At 37.1% G+C, this 23,343-nt stretch overlaps 1 protein-coding gene across 18 annotated transcripts in view; it reads left to right on the top strand.

Annotated features, from left to right (window-relative positions):
• POLK (DNA polymerase kappa) overlaps positions 1-23,343 on the top strand; it is a 72,224-nt gene that overhangs the window by 32,222 nt on the left and 16,659 nt on the right. For 7 of the 18 annotated variants that reach the window (XM_025998292.2, XM_072736985.1, XM_025998294.2 and 4 more), the window contains 4 exons: positions 5,703-5,855; positions 8,667-8,798; positions 11,975-12,128; positions 15,542-15,781. In XM_025998292.2, coding sequence (XP_025854077.1) covers positions 5,703-5,855; positions 8,667-8,798; positions 11,975-12,128; positions 15,542-15,781 — 679 coding nt within the window. The remainder of the gene's footprint in view (positions 1-5,702; positions 5,856-8,666; positions 8,799-11,974; positions 12,129-15,541; positions 15,782-23,343) is intronic. The other 11 variants (XM_072736987.1, XM_072736990.1, XM_072736986.1 and 8 more) reach the window with 3 other exon arrangements.

The following is a 23,343-nucleotide window of genomic DNA, read 5'->3' as shown; positions in this document are numbered from 1 at the left end:
CAAAGCAATGCCCTTTGCCTACTTTTCTAGAGAAGTTTGTATGTTTTTCTCTTGATGAATACATCTTATCATATATTAAGGATTCTTTACCTCTTCCATTTGTTTTAAATATTTGTTTTTTTCAGTATGTTTTTCTTTTAATTATGCAGGATTTTTTCCCCTATACATTTTTAAATGTTTATGTAATCAAACCCAACAGTATTAAAAAACATTTTTTTTTTTTTTTTTGGCTTTGGTATTGTGCATAGAAAGTTATTCCTTACAACCAAACCTGTAGGTTCTTTTAGTATTTTTGTAGTATTTATCTTTAGTCCATTTGGAATTTGTTGTTTTGGGTTTTTTTTTGTTTTGTTTTGTTTTTTAGGAAAGAAAGAGCAGAGAGGGGGGAGGGATAGAAGGGGAGAGAGAAAGAGAGAGAGAGAGTATTTTAAGCAGGTTCCATGTTCAGCATAGAGGCTGAGACAAGGTTTCAGTCTCATGACACTAAGATCATGACCTGAGCTGAAATCAAGACTCAGACGCTTAACCAACTGAGCCACCCAGGTGCCCCTGGAATTTGTTTTAATGTAAGGTGTTGGGATCCCTGGGTGGCGCAGCGGTTTGGCGCCTGCCTTTGGCCCAGGGCGCGATCCTGGATACTCGGGATCGAATCCCACGTCAGGCTCCCGGTGCATGGAGCCTGCTTCTCCCTCTGCCTATGTCTCTGCCTCTCTGTCTCTCTCACTGTGTGCCTATCATAAATAAATAAAATAAAATTTTTAAAAAATGTAAGGTGTTAATAAGTATGTTTTTCTTAAATAGTATTATGTTTTCCTTAAATAGTATTATTTTTTCTAAATGGTGATTTATTTTTCTAAACACCGTTTATTTAATCATGGGTCCTTTCTCCACCAAATTGAATGAGGCACTTCCATATACTAAATTCTCATTGTACTTGGATTTGTTTCTGGATTCTCTCTTCTATCCAATTGAATCTTTTTCTCTATCAGTACCATGTAATTTTAGTTATTCAATGGTAATAATATACTTTAATATCCTCCCTGACTACTATGTTTTAAAAATTTTTTCTCATTCATTCTTTCAAATAACTTTGAGCGTCATTTCATCAAATGAAAAAAAATCCATTTTGTCTGTAATAACATTGTTTATAAATTGATATTAACCCCTAGGCAGTTTATTTTCAGAACTTCTTTTTGGTAAGTTTTATTGATCTATACAAACATCTCATAAAATTTTAAAGATATAATAATACGTATGAGTCATGCGATAAAACAACTTTTTGCTGTTGACTGTTTTTAAACCTCATATCCTTAAATATGCTAATAATCTGAAGGATTAGAAAACACTTTATATTGTATAACAATGCTTCATATTTTGTAAAAGTTTTGACTTTTTTGGGAGACTCTGACATCTTTTGCAAGGGGAGTGGCAGGAAATATGTTTTATGTTGATTGTTAAAATGTTTCATTTGTTGAGCTTCCTTTAAAAGAAATTGTACAAATGGGAGGGGATTAAGGAAATCCTAAGGAATCTAAAAGATCTGAGAGAAAGAGATTTTCATGGGAAATGCAATTCTATTCTAGAGTCATAAAATTTCCAGATAATAGATTTTATTATGTGTGCTATGATGGTAAGAACTATTACTGCTAGTAAAACTGTGGTAACTAACCTCTGTAGTCATGAACTCCCATAGTATTTATTCAGAACCTCTGTGTTCTCTCTGTCCTACCCTCAGTAGACTTCTTAAAAGTACAGTCATTTTTGCAGCTGCCAAAACATCTTATAGAATAGGTTCATAAAATAAATAGACAAACATCTATGTTGTAAAATGGCAACTACAAGCAAATCAGTGCATTTTGACCATTTTTAACAACTGATTTTATGAACTCATGTTTACTGAACAATTTTTAGGGTTATTATAAGTCAAGAAAATGAAAAACAATATTTCTTTTTTTTTTTTTTAAGATGACATTTGGGTTTTTTAAAGATTTTATTTATTTATTCATGGGAGACACAGAGAGAGAAAGAGAGAGGCAGAGACACAGGCAGAGGGAGAAGCAGGCTCCATGCCAGGAGCCCGACGTGGGACTCAATCCCGGGACTCAGGGATCACGCCCTGGGTCGAAGGGGGACGCTCAACCACTGAGCCACCCAGGGATCCCCCAAAGGCGGCGTTAAACCACTGAGCCATCTGGGCTGCCTGAAAAACAGTATTTCTGAAATAATCTCCTCAATGTAATCAAAAAAGGAGAGTTTTTAAAAGTACATAAAACATAATACTGATATAAAACACACTATTATAGCTTGGTTTGAAGTTATTTCAATATTAAAGACATTTTAAGATCCATTTTAGGGAAGCATCATAAAATAATGGAAAGAGCATAGTCTTGGGAGTAACTTGGTTTACAGGTCTACTGCTAACATTTTCCAGCTGTTTGAATTAGGGCAGATTACTGCATCTTAACAAGGTTTAGCTTCCTCCTCTATAAAATAGGAATAATAATTATCATCTCAGAATTATTTTGACCATCAAATGAGTTCATATAAGAAGTACTTAGCATGTTACATAACACATTTGGTATACTCGGTGTCACTTTTATTTTCAAAATTATAGGTAATATCATTAAGCCCTTTTCATATCTCTGGATAGGAACATGACATGAGTATCTCTTAATTCTTTCAGCCTTTGGGGGTTGGTTCAGTTCCACTTTACAAATAAAATAAGAATGAAGGTTAACTTGCCCGTTATCATGTAACCAGTAAGTGGCAGAGCTGAGACCCAGAAGGAACTCTCACTCTTCACCATGGTGGCACACACTAGTTCTGAACTGTGGCAGAAGAGATAACATACATATTAGAGGCTCAGATCAGAACTTGAAAGTCATTTGGAAAGGAAAATGGAAAAAAAGGAAAGCATGAGTGAGGATTTCAGCAGAAGAAATTTGAAAAAAGCAGAGTGGTGTACATTTGGTAGATGCAAAGAAAAAACTGTTTCGACAAGGCTGACTAATGACTGTAGAGAAGGGAACGTGTGAGTCACTCAGTGGGGAGGTTTCCTCTTGGCAACTGTACTTTTGCTTTAAGCACAGAAAAGATAATAGACTGCAGAAGAAACTGTCATAGAATTATTATTGTATGAGGCTAAGGAGAACTTTTTCCCATGTGGTTTGCTTTCTGTTTATGATCTTTTTCCTTTCAGTTTTTCTGGGTTAGGATCCTTCAAATGCTGCTCTCTTATTCTCTGTTGAACCCTATCTTACATGTATGTTCTGGATTAACAGATGGTAGTTTTTAATCCACCCTAGTTTTTATTAGTCTCCATGATTTGTTTACTTTTTTTTTTCAATGGCAGGACGCTATTCTCTAATTTACAATTGAGGTACTGGAAGAAATACTTGTTTTAAATCTGAATGATAGGGAGGTGCCTGGGTGTCTTAGCAGTTGAGCCTCTGCGGTTGAGTCTCTGTCTTAGAGGTTGAGCCTCTGCTCAGGGCATGATCCTGGAGTCCGGGGATCAAGTCCCACATCAGGCTCCCTGCATGGAGCCTGCTTCTCCCTCTGCCTGTGTCTCTGCCTCTCTGTGTGTGTGTCTCTCAGGAATAAAGAAATAAAATCTTTAAAAAATAATAATAAAATAAATCTGGATGAAAGAATAATGTCGTAAAGTTCCATTTATTAGGTGTGGTGTCTCACTGCATGAGATCAGCGTTCTCCAAAAGTTTTCTGCACATACGACTTTATCTTTTTTAAGCAGATATGTGTGTGTGTGTGTGTGTTTGTGTGCGTGCGCGCGCGCACGCTAGATAAGATATACATATATATGAGGAATCCCTGGGTGGCTCAGCAGTTTAGCGCCTGCCTTTGGCCCAGGGCACAATCCTGGAGTCCCAGGATCAAGTCCCATGTCAGGCTCCCAGCATGGAGCTTGCTTCTCCCTCCTCCTGTGTCTCTGCCTCTCTCTCTCTCTGTCTATCATAAATAAATAAATCTTGAAAAAAAAGACATATATTTATTAGATAAAATTTATTCCTTTTCTGCTATGAGTTTCTCCTCTTTCCATCCGATAAGGAAAGAATTTAAAGTCAAATAAGGTCCTTCTCCTGGTGGAACTCCTAATTTAGTATCTGATACAGTAAATGCATAGTAAGAGCAGGAAAATAACTAAGGGAACATTAAATTCCATGACATAGAGGATAGATATATTTAAGCTACAGAGAGATATCTGAGCTGACTCTTCAGGGCTTTAGGACAGACTGGGAAGGGCATTCTAGACAAAGAATGAAGAAGGCACAGAGCACCCCAGGTCATTCAGCGAGTTGCTGCCTAGACAGGAGCAGACCCTCTTGAGGCTCACTGTAGCTACTGGAAACAAATAGGATTCAAGGTGATTATTTCGAAAAGAGAAGTTCCAGGCTTCACCTGCAGCTAGTGGGAAGCTAGTGTCACTATAATGCTAAGAAGGAAAGCCATGAAAAAGAATTTTGCAGAATGGAAGCAAGGTTGAAGTCCAACATGGAGAAAAAGCTGATTTATGCCCCTGTAACTTTCCACTTTTGAGAAAACCTGCTATAGGGATCTCTACATGATGGAAATTGTTTGTATTCCAGAGCTCACCATACTTGCTTATATCTGGCTATTTTCCCCTCAGTTTTTGATTGTTTTACTATGCAACTATCCATTGATCCTTTAGTAATAGATTACATCCTTAAACTTGTACCATGTGCCAGTCACTGTTCCATGCTCTTTCTGTATTCCAGCTTATTCAAAGTGATCATAGATCAAAATGATCACACAGCCAGTCATCCTTGGCTGCAGGGAAAGCTGGGAGACATATTTAGCTTCTTCAGCCTCTATAGTAGAGACCACAAAAAAGGAACACTTGAAAATGTGTATGCCTGTTACATAAACGCTTTTCTTACTGACCTACTTTGGTTATTTTTACCTTCTTTCATTTCCCATTCTTCTTTGTTATCCAATTCTTTCTCACTAGAGAAATTTTTTAAATGCTTCAAAGATTAAGGTTCTTCACTGTTATATTTGACATATATATTGAAGTTTCATGAAAGAATAAATTATAGCTTAAATTTTCAATTTTGATTTGTATTGACTAATGGTTACCAAATTTTAGCCTTATAAAAGCAGTTCTGCAGAGGGTATGTTTACATTATGGTTGGTACATTCACTTGTACAATACTATTCAGCATAAACATAATATGCCAAAGAAGTATATAATCTTTCGTTGTACATTTCCTTTGTTGCTATTTAAGACATTAATGTTATGAGTCAAATGAGAGTTGTTTATCTTACCTAAACTGAAGCTTTTATTTACAGTAAACTGGTCTCCAGATTTGTAAAGCAGAAGAATCATTTGATACAATCAGTTGGAATAGTTCATCTATTCACTAAATATCTATTAAGTACCTATCATGTGATTGTAGTTATTGAGAGATTGAAGTGTTCATAGGGTATGATATTTGAGATTTAACTGCTCATCTTCATGAAAATAAAACCAGTTACCAGCCTTAATAAGCAATAATCAAGTATATATAGTTAGGTTGGTGGCTGAGTGGGTGGAAGGATGGGTAGATGAAAGAGTACATGGACAGAGACAGATACCTACTAAAAATGAGATATTAGTATTATGATTGGTAATGTTTCGATAGCATGTTGACTCAAAATATGTTAACTTTTTAAAAATTAAGGTTGACAGATACGCAATGGAATTAGAACAGAGCCGGGATCTGAACAATACTATAGTGCACATTGACATGGATGCTTTCTATGCGGCTGTAGAAATGAGGGACAATCCAGAATTGAAGGATAAACCCATTGCTGTAGGATCAATGAGTATGTTGGTAAGTAGGTAAAAATCAAAGACAAAAAGGAAATTCCATAACATATTCACGTAAGCCTTACTGGTTCATGAAGGGAGAAGCTTTTAGTAAATTCTACAGTTTGCTGGGAGTTTTTCTGCGTGCTTTATATGTGTTCAGCATGTCTTGAGGTACAAATTTTTATTTCCATTTTACAAAGAGCAAACTCAACTCTGAGAGGTGTTTAAAAACTTCCCCAAAGTTACAAACCTAGTGAATGGTAATGGCATTATATCTTTCTGTTGCAAATTGTATTTTTCATAAGTAACTGTTCCAGTCAGAATTGGAGAAGAAAGAAAAGGAAGTGTTACTCTAAAGCAGGTTTGCAAGCAATTTGTTAATAAATTTTATTGGAACATAATCACACCCATTTATTTGTTGTATTAAAAGAGCAGAGTTGAGTACCTGCAACAGAGACCATATGATCTACAAAGCTTAAAGTAATTACTATCTGGACCTTTACAGAAAAGGTTTCCCAACCTTAGTTCTAAGGTAATACGTTTCATTAAAATAGTACTTTAATTAGTTTTTCCATGACTTGGAACTTCTGAATACCACGTTGCCTCTTCCATATCACCACTCTAACCATAGAAGGTAAAGATGACCATGATTGCTATATGTGGCTAAAAATAGCACCTGGAATACATAGATTTTGATATTAAAAAACATATAAGAGAAACAAGGAGAGTTTTTCTGTTCTGAACTCCTTACAATGCTTAGATAGCTATAAACCTAATTCCTGGAGTTACTATTGTATTATAAAACTATCATCTATTTGTTTATTATCTCTGCTTCCCTAAGTATACAGGCAACTAACAATCCAGGTTCTAAAACAATGTTTATTGAAAGAGACTACTCTCCTTTCCTACAAATCATCAGCTGATACTTGAAAACATGTATTTAATTTTATTAAGAATATGTATCACCATATATTTATCTGAAATTATCTGTGTGCATATATATGTATATATATATATATTTAAAGCTAAATCCACTGCTAGATCTGCAAAATATTTTCCTTCCTATGAATTATATCCTCCTAAAAATTATTTCCAAATTCAAAATAATTATTTGCCATATTTAAACAAAGATTACCCCTTTTGTATGCTCAACTAACAGATTTCACTTCTAATGAGATTTGAGGTATAATTGCTTTTGTTCTATTAAACTCATAAAAGTGTATTTACAGATTAATGGTAGTGATGGTACATGTTTGATTATCCCAATCTATTACAGTTAGAATTCTTCTTTGGTTAATTTGATGGATCTTCATAATGTTCTAAGTTTGCACTCCTAGATAGAACACAGACCTGATAGCAATTATTTATTACTGCCTAACAAACAGACTTTAAGTACTTAGTGGTTAACCATTTATTTGCTCATGATTCTATAATTTGGACAGAGTACAAAGGGGTAACTTTACTCTGCCTGGGATTGGCTACAATTACTTAGCTGGGCTGGAGGGTCCAAAATGGCTTTATTAACACAGTTTGGCCTTTCAGCCCATATGTTTGGAATGGCTTCCAGCCATTGAGCTTTCTCCTCTCCACACGGTACATCATCATTTAGCAATTTAACTCAAGATCTTTACATAGTTGCTGGATCCCCAAAAAAGTAAAAGCTGAAGTTATAGACTTCATAATGCCTAGGCTTCAAGACTCACATAATGTCATTCCCTCAGAATCTTTTGGTCAAAACAAGTCACGGTGCAAATTACTTGGCATGAGGGATTAGAACCCACCCTTGGACAGGAAGAACTATAAAGTATTGTGGCTGTGATTTACAATCTTCCATAAACCTAAAGGTTAAAGGAAGTTGTATCATAAGTTTTGTTCCAGATTTACCACAGATATAGCTTTCATATCCATTCCATTAGACTTATTTATATTTAAACCATTGATTTATCTTTCTAGTGCTATCTGCATTTTCTGTTTCCGAATACTGACCAAAGATTAACATAGCTTTGAGTAATATCAAGATTTTGTCAATGGCATTTGAAAACCATTAATGGCAAATTGATACTATTCTGAAGTAATCCCTTCAGCTGATAGATTCTGTTTTACATTTCTTTGAATTTTCACTTGAGATTTCAAAGATTTCATTTGTGATAAAATTTTTTGTAAATGGTACTGTGGTATCATCAACAGGATTTAAAAGTAATGGTCTCTTTTTTACTTTTAAAGTTTTAAAAAAATAAAAAATAATTAAAGTTTTTTAGTTCCATCTCCTACTCAAAATGTTTTCACCAAAAAGGATATTCAAGTCTTAAGAAATAAAACATAATTTTAAAAGCTCTTTTAAGCTTTCATCACTTCATTTTTGGACATTTTATTTGGCTGACTGTATATCAGAACCTTTGATTTTTGTTCTAAATGAAAAATTTCAAAACCCCAAATATAGCAAATTCCAAATCTATATTATTATACCATGCAATTACTTTCTATACTGTTACTTTCAAGTAACATCATTCAGTATCATTCAAACTTCGATATGTACTATATCACAGGTATGCCTTAGAACCAATGAAGTTTAGCTATTGGAAATGTGAGATAACCTTTTTATTAGTCTTATTTATTACCTGGGATCACATAAATATAGAGAGAGCAGTGAGAGAGTCATGGTATCATAATACCATGATAGGATAAACTCAAAGCTTGATTTGAGACAGTGGCCTATAAAACAAATGTCCTTGACTTGAAAATGCACATCAGTAATGTGTTTTTTATGAATGCATTGATCAGTATGTCCATTTAGGTTTGTGTATTTTTTCCCATGTGGTCCATTTTCTTTCAGTCTACCTCAAATTACTATGCAAGAAGGTTTGGTGTTCGTGCAGCCATGCCAGGATTTATTGCTAAAAGACTCTGCCCACAACTTATTATAGTGCCCCCAAACTTTGACAAATATCGAGCTGTGAGTACAGAGGTAAGTCTGATGAAGCACTCTTACTTACAGCCTTCCTGATTTCTTGTCACCTACAAAGTCAAGTCCAAATGGCCTTAACGCCTCAGAATTCAGCCTTAGTTTAGCCCTTTAAGTCCTACCTCCTACCACTTCTCCAGGTCATAATGGTGAAAACTGAGCTGAGTATCTATTTCCCAGATCTCTACTCTTCCACATATTTTTTCATCTCTTTAGAAACTCTTAATCTCCCTGAAAAACTTTGAATTGCCTTAATTATAATCTATATTAACTTTAGCTGTTTTTTTCTTAATGTGCAATACATAAGTTTTTCTAGAATCATCTTATATTTATAACTTATGTTGTCATTAATTTCAGCCTCTTTTGTGAATAAAGTTTTTATCAAATGTTTTTAAGCAGTAATGAGATTCCTATATTTTAATTAACTGCTTTCCTTGCCCAACAGTCTAGTGAAGATGTTTATGAGCATTTAATGTCCAGGAGACTGATAATCAAGGAAGAAATAAGAATAATCCTTTTTTAAAAAGTTTTTATTTATTTATTCATGAGAGACACAGAGAAACAGGCAGAGACATAGGCAGAGGGAAAAGCAGGTTCCCCCAAGGGAACCTGATGTGGGGCTCTCTCCTGGGACCCTGGGATCATGACCTGAGCCAAAGGCAGATGCTCAATCACTGAGCCACCCAGGTGCCCCAAAAGGGAATAATCTTGCTTTGAAAAGAATCTCTGAAATATAAAGATTTGATTATTCAGTAAAATTACCTAAACTGTCAGTAAATATAAAGATTTGATTATTCAGTAAAATTACCTAAACTGAAAAACTGCCATTTTCTCTATTTTTCATAACTGGATTATCATGCTAGTGCTAAGACTTAAATCATAAATTTAAATTTTAGAATACTACATCAAACACTCTCAGACTATGGTAGTAGAATGCATTGTGTTAAAGACTACTGTCCGGCAGCCCCGGTGGCGCAGCGGTTTAGCGCCGCCTGCAGCCTAGGGCATGATCCTGGAGACCCGGGATCGAGTCTCACATCAGGCTTCCTGCATGGAGCCTGCTTCTCCCTCTGTCTGTGTCTCTGCCCCTCTCTCGCTCTCTCTCTCTCTGAATAAATAAATAAATCTTTAAACAAAAAAAAAAGACTACTGTCTGCATCGAAACTCTTAAAAAACCATAGCCTAGCACTTACTACCATTTGGTCATGTAAATGATCTTTAGATTCACTCCTCTCATTTGTATTCCACCTCATATACACTAGAAATGAAACCTCTCCAAACTGGAATAATACACCACCTCAAGTTTTTAAAAAATTCTTTTTTTCATTCTTTCAAAAACAGCCTGTAGCAGCAAGTGCTTTTTGCCTATCTCTGAAATGGTGGTGAACAAAGGGGAAGCCCATTCACATGCAGTTACTACTTGTCTCTTTTACAGTATTCCTAACTGAGAAAGAGATATAGTACTAACCACAAATATTACAGGGATTCAATAAGTTTGAAAATCCTTCAAAGGCCTTGTAAGAAGGAATTTTTTTTTGAGTCCTACTTGAACTCCGTAAAACTTCTGACAATATGATAATGAGAGCTAAATTGTTTTTAGTTCTCTTCAGTCTAGTTACTTACATAAATTGGAGAAATCTTTCTCAAATTGGAGCAGAATCTAGTTAATTTACAGATAGCAAATGGGTTCTTATGTGTAAACAAACTATAGCACAAACTCACTGACTGTAAGTATATTAATATATATATACACTGTTGTTTTAAAAGTTTAAGGAAAAGCCATTTTTATTTTATCCAAAAGAAGGGAACAGCTTTAACTTTTGGAAGCCTAAGTGCTTGAATTTTAGTGGAACATGTCTATTTTTGTTCTTTAAGCAGTATCCTATGAAAAGGAAGTTAGTGAGTACTCCATTTCTCTAGGGAGTACTTCTCATTCAGAATAATCTTAGTTGGCTGCCAACTGCAGACTTTCCAGAGTTTCATTTTCACTAGAAAGATTCCATTTGAGTACATTATAAAACTGGTTTCTTCCAGAAGAACAAAGCTAATTAAGGTACTCTCTGAGTAAAGCTTGGCCAAGTTTTCTATCACCATTTTCTAAAATTACCTTTGACTCAGCTGTTCATAATTAAATTAAGCTAAAAAGCTTTATTTTATAAAACTTTGAAAAAAAGTTTTCTCATGATACAGCAGAGAGATTTTAAATACTAGATGAAAGTATAACATAATTCAACTAATACCTTTTTTCCAAGTATGTATTTATTATTTTGGCAACCATTTCCTCTACTTTCAGCTAATACTTCAGTGGGTAAAAAAATCCATAGTTTCATGTAATCAAACTATCTTAGATAAATGACATTTTTGGAATTCTATGGAAATTCTGATCTCACATTTGTGTCAAGATGCAGCTCCAGACTTTTCCCCATTATTTAACAAATCCGCAGACTTCCACTGAAGATTTTGTTATCTTTTCCATTCCAAATTCTGGTAATTAAGCTTTGTTTTCTGAATGGATGTGTGCATTAGTGTATGTTTTGAGTGGAGTTTTATGTGTATATTATAATTAATTAAAATAGAACTACTTTCTAAAGCAACATAGTACCTTTATGTAAGATGATTCCTTTTTAGGGGCACCTAAGTGGCTTAGTTGGTTAAGCACTGAACTCTTGATTTTGACTCAGGTCTTGATCTCAGGGTTCTGAGTTCAAGCACCACATTGGGCTGTATGCTGGGTGTGGAGCCTTCTTAAAAAAAAAAAAAAAAGATTATTCCCTTTTTAAAATAAACAAAAAAGGTGAGGGGGAGTAAGATCCGATTGTTCCCACTTCTACTTTTGACCAGTTACTTAAAATTATGTTACTTAACCATTTTTTCTGGGCTTATCAGAACGATGTCTGAGATTTATTTGAATCCTTTATTATATGTAGATAAAAGTGACTGAATAGGGATTATATCAGCTGAAGCTGTTTCATAGTCTTCTGCCCTCATGATCTATTTTAATGCAAAAAAGAATTTGGACAAACTGGTGCTAACAATTATTTATTTCCTAAATCCATGAGCTATTGATTGCAGGATTTTTACTATTGTTGCAAAATAAGAATATTAATGTTTCTTATCAGCTGTTATATTACAGGTTTTGCTATGGCAACAAAAGCTAAACCATTTTGTTCCTTTTGAAGGTTAAGGAAATACTTGCTGATTATGATCCCAATTTTCTGGCCATGAGTCTTGATGAAGCCTACTTGAATATAACAAAGCACTTACAGGAAAGACAAAATTGGCCTGAGGACAAAAGGAAGTATTTCATCAAAACAGGGAACCCTCTAGAAAATGGTAAGCAACTTATTAGAATGCTCAAACTATAAAACAAATAAAAAGCCTTTTATATTAACCCAGTTAATTTATTATCCCACATAGGTGGTATGGTAGGACTAGATATATCTTTGTTATGAAAAAGTATTAAAATGAAAGATTAGAAACTTAAAGTATACTGTGGAATTTCTACGTTAAATTTGTAACTTTTAAACCAAAGAGATTGGCTTAAATCACTTTTAAATCAAATGAGACTGTTAAATCACTAGAGTTTCAGAATGTGCAGAGCCTCTGAACAAAATAATTTCATATCAGTTCTTTTCTGAAGACCTAACTAAGAACGGCTTGGATCATGTTGAATCTGAGGAGGTTATCTATTTAAGGTGGCCTTTTAGTGTAGTTGTTAAAAAAGAAATTAGATTTTTTAAAAATTAGCCTCAAACATATCAAAACATTGGGTGGGGGTTTTTTCCCCTCATTTTCAAAGTGGTCTACAATCTGGTAATACAGACCCTATTTTGATTCTTCTGTATACACTGAAATAAAAGTTTCATGATGCCAAGGTTTTTTTCAAATGGTCCCTTTGTTACTTACCCAAAATAATGTCAGGGAACATGGAGACATTCTACATAGGCGTTCAGCCCTCTGTCAGGGGTATGATTATTTCAAATATCTTAGCTATCGTGCACCCCTGAGCAAAGTTCACCTGGATGAAATGGTAGAGGGTTTGCTCACAACCCATGGCTGTATTTCATGTGCACAGCTCATTGATTCTTCAAGGAGGACAGCCAGTGGTGGGGAAACCTGTTTGTAACTTTCTGTGAGGCAAATATGGTGGATCTTCTATGGCATAATATTCTATCGCTCATATTGTTTGGGGCTCACATCTTTGGAGGAAGTTTAGTGTGGACATCAAATCACAACCTCACTACCTTATTTAGAACTGCAGGAGCAGGTCTCTCTCTTTAATAGAAACATTAAACAATAAACAAGCATAATTCCTGGACACAGAGGCTTAGAGCAAAAGATTTGTTTTAGGGGGAGGAAGCACACAAAGCCTGATGTCACTTTGCTTTACATCTCAGTTTTTTTCCTTACTCTTCACAAGAGAAGGTGAGGGAACCATTAAATGGTTATATCAGAGCATCTCCTTGAATACCTCCTATAACAGTTATGCTCACAATATGTAAAAAAAAAAATGCATTGGGACTAAGGTAAATGTTTTTATTCTCTACAAATGTTCTTTTCACTTATACTGCATGCAAACTCACTTTGAAGATGTGAATTTTTAATTACTTACATATTTTACTCTTGCTGTATTTCATATTTTTAAGCCATTTAAGTACTTCTAACTTTTTGTCCTCCCTCATATATAAATCCCTGTGGGCTGAACTTTTTAGCATATCTGATTTCACATTATGGCATTGGAATTTGGAGCCATGGCAGGAGATTGATATATCTTTCTCTGAAGTCCAAGACATTTTTCTAATGTTTGCCCCTTTTCTGAAAGGTGCAGTCTTTGGAAAAGTATTGCTACTTTGTCTACAAACAAATAAGTGATAATAATTATTATTTTATGTTTATTCTGCCAAATAAATCTGAATGATGAGTGGGAAGCAATGTAAGAAACTGAAATACCATACACCTTTAGCACTCAGCATCTGTGTATCCCATATAATTATGGGATGCTTTCATTTTAGTGTTTGGATGATAAGAAACCTTAGTTTTGTACTCTGATCACCTCAGTTATGGGAATTTTAAAGATTTTTTTTTTTCAGAAAGCAAATAAGAAACTACTTTAGCTTTAGTTTTATAGCCAGGCCTATCATAGAAGTAGACAAATTGAATATTAGGTAACTGAACCATTCAGCAGGTGCTCTAACAAGGAAGGGATGTGACGGCAGCATGCTCTGTTTTCTACTCTAGCGTTCCATCAGTGACCCACCTAAGGGACTGTGATGGACTCAAAAGGTACAAAACGGGATAAGGAACTCTGCAGAAGGGGGTATGAATGTGACAGACAGATAGATACCTTACTTGGTTTGTAGTTTTCTGCAGCTCTCTTTACCTTGACTTTTACCCATTCAGATGGGGAGAAAGGGGTCAGATAGATACCATTTCAGCTGTACCTTCCAAGATGGTCTGCATTTTAAAACTAGAATATGGAAAATAAAGTAATGAAGCATTTACATAACAAATAATGCTAAATTTGAAAATAAGGCTTATTTTGTGTATGGCCTGGGAATTCAGATTTGGAAAACATCTGTCTGTAACTTAATTCATGTTACATGCTTTAAAATTTGAAACTAATCTGGTGTTTGTCATATTATTTGTATTATCTTTAGAAAACCCTCCTTAAAAGACCTAGTTCATTTTTTAAGTAATATGCATTTATGTGTGTCTTGAAACTAGAAATTTAATTTTTGCCTCTGTATTTATCTTAATTTGGAAAACATTTATATGTAATAAAATTATGACATGAGATCAGAAAGCTCTGTTGTTAATCTTAATTTTTATAAATACATTTAAACTGCATTTCTCTTCCTTTAAGCCCAGAAAGTAATCTTTAATGATTCATTCATGAGGACATTTTTAGTCTTGGCATAGATTTAAGTATATTTTACAGTCTAATTGTGAAAGTGCAAATAAAATGAGGTAAAAACCAGATTAGTAAAAAAAAAAAAAAAAACAGATTAGTATTTTTATTTTACTTTTGAATAGTAATATTAGGTTGTAGTCTACTGATAATAGTAAAGAAATACGTTAATCTGATCGGACCTTAAGAATTTATATACTTAAGCATAACTTCCAGCAGAAAGAATTACTATTTATTTCAAATGAGCCCTCAGTAAAAGTGATAATTTATATATAAGCAAGTCAAAATCAAAATCAACATTTAAAAGAAGAAAAGTGAGAGTATTTTAACATCTGAATAGCTTCTTCCATGAATGAAGAAACTCTAAGGTTTTTTCTCTCTAAAAACAAAACTTGTCAGGCAGTAATTACTCTTGATTGCTTAATGCCTTTTTCCTCATTCTAATATAATTTTAATTAAATTCTAATTTAATGGGTAAAGGAAAAAAAGCTTTTTTTTTTTTTAAAGTTAATGTGCGTCTTGGCCTGATTCTGTATTTCAGTTAATTTAGGTAAGATACACAAATTTGTGATTTTTACATAGGATGTTTCCTCTTCAAATGTATACTTTGGAAATAGATAATATTCCTTTAAAGAAAACTCTAGAATCAGTATTTTCTTTGTTAAACAAAGAAATATAAATAACATTTCTGATCTTGGCTCTTAGAAATAAAACTTTTAACAAAAGAAACAAAATAAACTAGATTTGTTTTGTCTTTAGAAAGCATGTAGGGAAACCTCATTTATGAAGTATGTACTTCTTAAAATGAAGATAATTACTGTTCCTGTTTGTAATTTAGATAAACCAAGAAAAGAAGTTAATAAACTGAGGGAGCATGAACGGTCCATCTCTCCACTACTTTTTGATGATAGTCCTCCTGATATGCAGTCCCAAGGAAATCCTTTACAAGGGAACTCTGATGAAGAGGATAATCCTCAAACACTCCAAAATTCTATTGTTTTTGGAACATCAGCTGAGGAAGTGGTAAAGGAAATTCGTTTCAGAATTGAGCAAAAAACAACACTGACTGCCAGTGCAGGTACTTAAAAGTGATTTGATGGCTACCATATTAAGATTTTCAGACTAATCCAAGTATAATATTAATAGTTTCTCCTTTTTTTTTTTTTTAAATTAATTTTTATTGGTGTTCAATTTACCAACATACAGAAAAACACCCAGTGCTCATCCCGTCAAGTGTCCACCTCAGTGCCCGTCACCCATTCCCCTCCAACACCCGCCCTCCTCCCCCCTTCCACCACCACTAGTTCGTTTCCCCGAGTTAGGAGTCTTTATGTTCTGTCTCCCTTCCTGATATTTCCCAACATTTCTTCTCCCTTCCTTTATATTCCCTTTCACTATTATTTATATTCCCCAAATGAATGAGAACATACACTGCTTGTCCTTCTCCGATTGACTTATTTCACTCAGCATAATACCCTCCAGTTCCATCCACGTTGAAGCAAATGGTGGGTATTTGTCGTTTCTAATCGCTGAGTAATATTCCATTGTATACATAAACCACATCTTCTTTATCCATTCATCTTTCGATGGACACCGAGGCTCCTTCCACAGTTTGGCTATTGTGGACATTGCTGATAGAAACATCGGGGTGCAGGTGTCCCGACGTTTCGTTGCATCTGAATCTTTGGGGTAAATCCCCAACAGTGCAATTGCTGGGTCGTAGGGCAGGTCTATTTTTAACTCTTTGAGGAACCTCCACACAGTTTTCCAGAGTGGCTGCACCAGTTCACATTCCCACCAACAGTGTAAGAGGGTTCCCTTTTCTCCGCATCCTCTCCAACATTTGTTGTTTCCTGCCTTGTTAATTTTCCCCATTCTCACTGGTGTGAGGTGGTATCTCATTGTGGTTTTGATTTGTATTTCCCTGATGGCAAGTGATGCAGAGCATTTTCTCATGTGCTTGTTGGCCATGTCCATGTCTTCCTCTGTGAGATTTCTCTTCATGTCTTTTGCCCATTTCATGATTGGATTGTTTGTTTCTTTGGTGTTGAGTTTAATAAGTTCTTTATAGATTTTGGAAACTAGCCCTTTATCTGATATGTCGTTTGCAAATATCCTCTCCCATTCTGTAGGTTGTCTTTTAGTTTTTTTGACTGTATCCTTTGCTGTGCAAAAGCTTCTTATCTTGATGAAGTCCCAATAGTTCATTTTTGCTTTTGTTTCTTTTGCCTTTGTGGATGTATCTTGCAAGAAGTTACTGTGGCCGAGTTCAGAAAGGGTGTTGCCTGTGTTCTCCTCTAGGATTTTGATGGACTCTTGTCTCACATTTAGATCTCTCATCCATTTTGAGTTTATCTTTGTGTATGGTGAAAGAGAGTGGTCCAGTTTCATTCTTCTGCATGTAGATGTCCAATTTTCCCAACACCATTTATTGAAGAGACTGTCTTTCTTCCAATGGATAGTCTTTCCTCCTTTATCGAATATTAGATGACCATACATTTCAGGGTCCACTTCTGAGTTCCCTATTCTGTTCCATTGATCGATGTGTCTGTTTTTGTGCCAGTACCACACTGTCTTGATGACCACAGCTTTGTAGTACAACCTGAAATCTGGCATTGTGATGCCCCCAGCTATGGTTTTCTTTTTTAAAATTCCCCTGGCTATTCGGGGTCTTTTCTGATTCCACACAAATCTTAAAATAATTTGTTCTAACTCTCTGAAGAAAGTCCATGGTATTTTGATAGGGATTGCATTAAACGTGTAAATTGCCCTGGGTAACATTGACATTTTCACAATATTAATTCTGCCAATCCATGAGCATGGAATATTTTTCCATCTCTTTGTGTCTTCCTCAATTTCTTTCAGAAGTGTTCTATAGTTTTTAGGGTATAGATCCTTCACCTCCTTGGTAAGGTTTATTCCTAGGTATCTTATGCTTTTGGGTGCAATTGTAAATGGGATTGACTCCTTAATTTCTCTTTCTTCAGTCTCATTGTTAGTGTATAGAAATGCCATTGATTTCTGGGCATTGATTTTGTATCCTGCCACGCTACCAAATTGCTGTATGAGTTCTAGCAATCTTGGGGTGGAGGCTTTTGGGTTTTCTATGTAGAGTATCATGTCATCGGCGAAGAGGGAGAGTTTGACTTCTTCTTTGCCAATTTGAATGCCTTTAATGTCTTTTTTGTTGTCTGATTGCTGAGGCGAGGACTTCCAGAACTATGTTGAACAGCAGTGGTGAGAGTGGACATCCCTGTCTTGTTCCTGATCTTAGGGGAAAGGCTCCCAGTGCTTCCCCATTGAGAATGATATTTGCTGTGGGCTTTTCGTAAATGGCTTTTAAGATGTCAAGGAAAGTTCCCTCTATCCCAACACTCTGAAGTGTTTTGATCAGGAATGGATGCTGTATTTTGTCAAATGCTTTCTCTGCATCCAATGAGAGTATCATATGGTTCTTGGTTTTTCTCTTGCTGATATGATGAATCACATTGATGGTTTTACGAGTGTTGAACCAGCCTTGTGTCCCAGGGATAAATCCTACTTGGTCATGGTGAATAATTTTCTTAATGTGTTGTTGGATCCTATTGGCTAGTATCTTGTTGAGAATTTTTGCATCCATGTTCATCAGGGATATTGGTCTGTAATTCTCCTTTTTGGTGGGGTCTTTGTCTGGTTTTGGAATTAAGGTGATGCTGGCCTCATAGAACGAATTTGGAAGTACTCCATCTCTTTCTATCTTTCCAAACAGCTTTAGTAGAATAGGTATGATTTCTTCTTTAAACGTTTGATAGAATTCCCCTGGGAAGCCATCTGGCCCTGGAGTCTTGTGTCTCGGGAGGTTTTTGATGACTGCTTCAATTTCCTCCCTGGTTATTGGCCTGTTCAGGTTTTCTATTTCTTCCTGCTCCAGTTTTGGTAGTTTGTGGCTTTCCAGGAATGCATCCATTTCTTCTAGATTTCCTAATTTATTGGCATACAGCTGTTCATAATATGTTTTTAGAATCGTTTGTATTTCCTTGGTGTTGGTAGTGATCTCTCCTTTCTCATTCATGATTTTATTAATTTGAGTCTTCTCTCTCTTCTTTTTAATAAGGTTCGCTAATGGTTTATCTATCTTATTAATTCTTTCAAAGAACCAACTCCTGGTTCTGTTGATCTGTTCCACAGTTCTTTTGGTCTCGATATCATTTAGTTCTGCTCGAATTTTAATTAACTGTCTTCTTCTGCTGGGGGTGGGGTCCATTTGTTGCTTTTTCTCTAGTTCCTTTATGTGTAAGGTGAGCTTTTGAATTTGAGTTCTTTCCAGTTTTTGAATGGATGCTTGTATTGCGATGTATTTCCCCCTCAGGACTGCTTTTGCTGCGTCCCAAAGATTTTGAACGGTTGTATCTTCATTCTCATTAGTTTCCATGAATCTTCTCAATTCTTCCTTAATTTCCTGGTTGACCTTTTCATCTTTTAGCAGGATGGTCCTTAACCTCCATGTGTTTGTGGTCCTTCCAAACTTCTTGTTGTGATTAAGTTCTAATTTCAAGGCATTATGGTCTGAGAATATACAGGGGACTATCCCGATCTTTTGGTATCGGTTCAGACCCGATTTGTGACCCAGCATGTGGTCTATTCTGGAGAAAGTTCCATGTGCACTTGAGAAGAATGTGTATTCAGTTGAGTTTGGATGTAAAGTTCTGTAGATATCTGTGAAATCCATCTGGTCCAGTGTATCATTTAAAGCTCTCGTTTCTTTGGATATGTTGTGCTTAGAAGACCTATCTAGTATAGAAAGAGCTAGATTGAAATCACCAAGTATAAGTGTATTATTATCAAAGTATTTCTTCAGTTTGGTTATTAATTGGTTTAAATATTTGGCAGCTCCCACATTTGGGGCATATATATTGAGAATTGTTAAGTCTTCTTGTTGGATAGATCCTTTGAGTATGAGATAGTGTCCCTCTTCATCTCTCACTATAGTCTTCAGGGTAAATTTTAATTTATCTGATATAAGGATGGCTACCCCTGCTTTCTTTTGAGGACCATTTGAATGGTAAATGGTTCTCCAACCTTTTATTTTCAGGTTGTAGGTGTCCTTCTGTCTAAAATGAGTCTCTTGTAGACAGCAAATAGATGGGTCCTGCTTTTTAATCCAGTCTGAAACCCTGCGCCTTTTGATGGGGTCATTAAGCCCATTCACGTTCAGAGTTACTATTGATAGATATGAGTTTAGTGTCATCATATCTATTCAGTCCTTGTTTTTGTGGATTGTTCCACTGAACTTCTTCTTAAAGGGGAGTTTTAAGAGTCCCCCTTAAAATTTCTTGCAGAGCTGGTTTGGAGGTTACATATTCTTTCAGTTCCTGCCTGTCTTGGAAGCTCTTTATCTCTCCTTCCATTTTGAATGAAAGCCTTGCTGGATAGAGTATTCTTGGTTGCATGTTCTTCTCATTTAGGACCCTGAATATATCCTGCCAGCCCTTTCTGGCCTGCCAGGTCTCTGTGGAGAGGTCTGCTGTTACCCTAATATTCCTCCCCATAAAAGTCAGGGACTTTTTTTCTCTTGCTGCTTTAAGGATCTTCTCCTTATCTTTGGAATTTGCAAGCTTCACTATTAAATGTCGAGGTGTTGATCGGGTTTTGTTGATTTTAGGGGGGGATCTCTCTATTTCCTGGATCTGAATGCCTCTTTCCCTTCCCAGATTCGGAAAGTTTTCAGCTAGGATTTGTTCAAATACATATTCTGGCCCTCTGTCCCTTTCGGCGCCCTCGGGAACCCCAATTAAACGTAGGTTGTTCTTCCTCAGGCTGTCATTTATTTCCCTTAATCTATCCTCATGGTCTTTTAATTGCCTGTCTCTTTTTTCCTCAGTTTCCCTCTTTGCCATCAGCTTGTCTTCTATGTCACTCACTCGTTCTTCCACCTCGTCAAGCCTCGTCGTTAGGACTTCTAGCTTGGATTGTATCTCATTTAATTGATTTTTAATTTCTGCCTGATTGGATCTCAATTCTGCAGTCATGAAGTCTCTTGAGTCCTTTATGGTTTTTTCTAGAGCCACCAGTAGCTGTATAATAGTGCTTCTGAATTGGCTTTCTGACATTGAATTGTAATCCATATTTTGTAACTCTGTGGGAGAGAGGGCTGTTTCTGATTCTTTTTTTTGAGGTGAGGTTTTCCTTCTAGTCATTTTGCTCAGTGCAGAGTGGCCAAAACCAAGTTGTATTGGGAAAAGGAGAAAAAGAGAGAGAAGGAAAGAAAAGAGAAAAAGAAAAAAGAGAAAGAAGAAAAAAAAGGGGGGGGAAAGAGAAGAAAAAGAAAGAAAGGAGAAAAAAGAAAAAAAGGGGGGGGTGGGGGACGCAATCAGAAATCAAGAAGAAAGAGAGAAAAGAAAAGAAAAAAAAATAGCACAAAACAAAACAAAAAAAAAAACAAAACAAAAAAAACACGGGGGAGTATCTTCCGATTCTGTGTTCTTTAAGTCCCTTGACTTCCCTTGGAACTTGTCCCTCTAGCTGGTCTTCTGGGGGAGGGGCCTGCTGTGCTGATTCTCAGGTGTTAGCACTTGGGGGAGCTGCTCTGTCCCTGCCTGGTGCAGGGCTCAGTGGGGGTTGTTCACCCCGTGAGGCCCCGGGAGGAAGCCACAGTGGCGGGGGCAGCTCTGGGACCCTGAAGTCAGCCCCTGCAGTAGCTCCGGGGCTCTCCGTCTGCAGGGCCTGGAGGCTCCCAGGCGGGGCCGCTGATCTGTTCAGTTCCAGGCAGGAGCGTCCTCGCTGTCCTGGGCCCTCCCGGCCTCTGCCTGTCCCGGGGGGAGGCCGGATCCTGGGCTGTGTCCCGGCGCCCTGTGCTCCGGGGCCTGCGCTGTTGGATTCGCGCTCCCGGCGGTGCAGCCTCCTCCGCGGAGCCGCCGCCCGAGCCCCTCCGAGCTGTTCCCGGAGTCGCGCCGCCCCCTCCGGGCTGAGGTTCTTCCTCCGCCCGAGCCGCCGCTGCCGAGCTGTTCCCGGAGCCGCGCCGCCCCCTCCGCGGAGCTTCTTCCTCCGCCCGAGCCGCCACCGCTGAGCTGTTCCCGGAGCCGCGCCGCCCCCTCCGCGGAGCTTCTTCCTCCGCCCGAGCCGCCGCCGCTGAGCTGTTCCCGGAGCCGCGCAGCCCCCTCCGCGGAGCCGCCGCCCGAGCCCCTCCGAGCTGCTCCGGGTCCCTCCGAGCGCTGCAGCCCTTAGGGAGCTCGGCGCACTCTCCGGGGCGCAGTTCCTCTGTTACTGTCCCAGGGAGCCCGAGGGCATCCCCGCCTTTCTGGGGATCCTGCTCCAATTCCCCGGGAGGCCTTTCCCCCGGGAAGGTCGGTGCAGCTCCTGCTCCTCCGGGACGGGGCTCTCCTGTCCTGGGGACACTCGCCCCGGCCTCAGCCCGGCTCCTCGCGGGGCCCCTCCCCCTTGGAGGTCTTTTGTGTCTTTATTTCTTTTTCCCCGTCTTCCTACCTTGATAGAAGCGCGAACTCTTCTCACTGTAGCGTTCCAGCTGGTCTCTCTTTAAATCTCAGGCTGAATTCGTAGATTTTCAGGATGATTTGAATGTTTTCTAGGTAATTTGTTGAGGACAAGTGACTTGGAGACCCTACTCTGCCGCCATCTTGCCCCTCCTCCTAATAGTTTCTCCTTATGAAGCATATAGTAAAGTTTTACTTATCCTTTTTGATTAAACTTCTGATGACTTTATTCAGAATACTGTGAACCTACAGGTAAATTGGAATTAAGCAGAAAAGCCTATGAGCCCAAAGAAAAGCACTATCATAAATCTCATGTAGCTATCCTTTTTAAAGCATGCAATATATTTTAATTGATTTAGGACATAATACTTTATTAGTTTTCCCTTTGAAGTCTTCAGCCCTGTCCAGGATTACAGGAGAGACCCCGGGTGACCACAAAGTAGGAGATAGAAGAAGTCCTAACTAGCAATCTAGAAGCAGTTAGTGAAGGGAAAAAGAGTTTACAAATGTCAGTAACCCATGAAGGTATCACTGTGTCTTGGCATAGAAACTGACATTCTTCATGAGGACCCTAAATTATTATGATTAGGTTAATCCTTTTTTTCTGTACCAAAGAGTGAGAATAAGTAATACATTTTAGTAGGATGTGTATAAAAATGGAAATGAATCATTTAGTGATTGTATTTGGGTTTTTTAAAAAAGATTATATTGATTTGACAGAGAGAGAAAACACAACCAGGCGGAGCAGTAAGCAGAGGGAAAGGGAGACGCAGGCTCTCCGCTCAGCTCTGTCCCAGGGCATGACCTGAGCCAAGGCAGATGCTTAACCGACTGAACCAATTATCAATGAATTAAATTATCTTAATCATTGTGTCTCCTAGAAATTTTAAAACACCTTTCCGAAAAGTGCTAATTTGCTTTGTGAATAACATAAAAAGAGTACATCTATTTTATCATTGTCTTAAATATAATGGAACCTAGAATCTTTGAATTTTTTTCTTTATGTGATAATCTATACCAAAAGACCTTTTCAAAGAGTAAACATCCATCCTAAATTATATTCTGGGTATTTTCTATTAGTCAGCTCTGTATTGCTACTAAAGATAGTATGTAAACTAATAATATCATTTAAACTTAGAAATTACTCTTAGACTTCAAAATAACATGGAGA

Source organism: Vulpes vulpes, chromosome 14 (assembly GCF_048418805.1).
Source record: "Vulpes vulpes isolate BD-2025 chromosome 14, VulVul3, whole genome shotgun sequence".
NCBI lineage: Eukaryota > Metazoa > Chordata > Mammalia > Carnivora > Canidae > Vulpes > Vulpes vulpes.
This window is presented reverse-complemented; position numbering and strand designations above follow the sequence as displayed.